Raw genomic sequence first — 2,227 nt, forward strand, 5'->3', positions numbered from 1 at the left:
AAATCAAATCTCTAACCAAATTAAAGATTCAAACTAGTGAAATGATGAAGAATAACAACAATATTTTTTTTCATAAATCGAAAACCAAATTAGAGATGGATTGGGTTTAAAGATGAAGAAGTCGGTGTAATCTCGTTGTAAAATCAAGATAATGATCCTGCAGATTTTCAAACATTCCTAATTAAGGAAATTGATCCAAGAAACTATTCTGGTGAATTTAGAGTTTATTCCATTCCATATAACTTCTTTTAGCTAGCTCCTAGTGTGTGGTTAATTAAATTTCATCTTTCAAAAAAAATAAGTATAAATCAAAACCCTAATTTTGATTAACAAATTACTCCCTCACAAACAAAAGCTCAAGAACAATTAATGCTTAAATCATTGCACACAATATACTTCTTTTTTTCTTTTTGAAGTAAACACCATAACCAACGGTTGGTGGTGATCCATTGGAAGAGAAGTTTTGGGTTCAAATTTCACAGGCAACAGAAAATAAAAGAAAGAGTTAAATGCCATTTTAGTTCCTGTTGTTTGGGTCATTTTACCAGTTTAGTCCAAATATTTGAAACGTTGTCATTTTAGTCCAAATAGTTTTAAACGTTGCCATTTTAGTCCACTGGGTTAACTCCATCCCTTTATTCTGTTAACTAGAAGGGCATTTCAGTCATTTTATGTGTAATTCTATTACCTAGAAGAGCAATTTAACCATATAAAATGATCGAATTACCCTTCTAGCTAACATAAAAAATGGACGGAGTTAAACCAGTGGACTAAAATGGCAACGCTTAAAACTATTTAGACTAAAATGACAACATTTTAAACCTTTGAACTAAACTGACAAAATAACCTAAATCATAGGGACTAAAATGACATTTAACTCTAAAAGAAATTTGACGTTAAAAAAAAGAAAACACAATAAACTTTTTTTACACCAATATAATCTGGTAATTCTATATATTTTTTTACACCAAAACCCAAACCCTAATCTCACATGAAAAAATAATGTTTTACACACCTTGGTGGCCAACGAAATCAAATTTACATTCTGTATATGTCCTTTCAAAACATAAACACATCCTTTTTTATAAACCCGTTCATGATCTCTGAACAGAAGCCGATTCAATAATCTTCTGAGCAACCGAAAGCTGTTCCATCAACATTACCAGACGCTCTCTGTATGCACGCGCCTGATCCACACCCTCAGCTTCAAGCTCTCCCAGCTGAGAACACAGACGCTCCTCCGCGTCCTCCGCCACGCGCAGCCGCTCCCACGTCTTCTGCAGCTCCATCTTCATCTTCTCTTCTCTCTCTAGACTCCTTTTCAATTCTCTCTCTAGTTCCTCGTTCCTCCTTCTCAACACCTCCTCCTCCTCCGCCATCGTCTTCTTCGGTGGTTTTGTTCCGACAGAACCGCAATGCTTTGCGTTGATTGGTAATGAAAGAATGAAAATTTTGGTTTGTTGGCTGATTTGATTTAGATACGGTCGCGGTTTTTTTTATAGGGTAAAATAAGGATGTCCAGGTTCAATGTATCTTTTTTGCACGAGTTCGCAATTTAAGTCCTTTATGTTTATAAAAAGTTGTATTTCTTAGCCCTGTAGTTTTTATGTGCATATCTTTGTGATACCATTAGGCTATTCTACGGAGGTCCTAAATTTATAATTGAGAAAAATGCCTGGATAGTCCTTCTGGTTTCGTCTTTTTTCACCTATAGTCCCCAACTTTCTAAAATTACCTGAATAGTCCCCAAGTTTTCAATTTTTATTCCCAGATAGTCCCTGGCGCAGATGGGGGTTAGTTTTCTCAGTTAAGTTAGTGTGAATTGACAAAAATACCCTTATTTGTAATTGTGTTTTTAGCATTAAAATCTAACCCTTCTTCTCCAATCAACCTTACATCACTGTTGCTTCTCAAAATTTCTTACATTCACCGGAATTCATGGCTTCCTCTTTGCTCCGCCGCACAACCTCCCTCCTCCGCTTCCGTCCACCGCCTCTCTCTGTATATCGTCTCCACAACACACGTCAGCACTCGGTGAACAACACCATAGCCACCAACATCAACTACAACCACCACCACCCTCCACCGGAGAACCACCTCCACCGCCGCCATCACCACTCAGCCACCACCACCATCACCATTTCCAAAACCACCAAACTGCTACCGCAAGAAACAATAATGGGGCTCTGACAATACTCGTAGGTGACGATTGTCACACCCTGGCTTT

General features: G+C 37.5%; 1 protein-coding gene across 1 annotated transcript; it reads right to left on the reverse strand.

The window, feature by feature from the left end:
- Positions 1 to 906: 906 nt before the first annotated feature.
- LOC110871167 (protein RESPONSE TO LOW SULFUR 3) lies at positions 907 to 1,456 on the reverse strand. Its single transcript, XM_022120086.2, has one exon. The coding sequence runs from the start codon at positions 1,377 to 1,379 to the stop codon at positions 1,095 to 1,097; it is 285 nt and encodes a 94-aa protein (XP_021975778.1). The 5' UTR covers positions 1,380 to 1,456; the 3' UTR covers positions 907 to 1,094.
- Positions 1,457 to 2,227: the final 771 nt, after the last annotated feature.

Source organism: Helianthus annuus, chromosome 8, assembly GCF_002127325.2.
Source record: "Helianthus annuus cultivar XRQ/B chromosome 8, HanXRQr2.0-SUNRISE, whole genome shotgun sequence".
NCBI classification, from domain to species: Eukaryota; Viridiplantae; Streptophyta; class Magnoliopsida; order Asterales; family Asteraceae; genus Helianthus; species Helianthus annuus.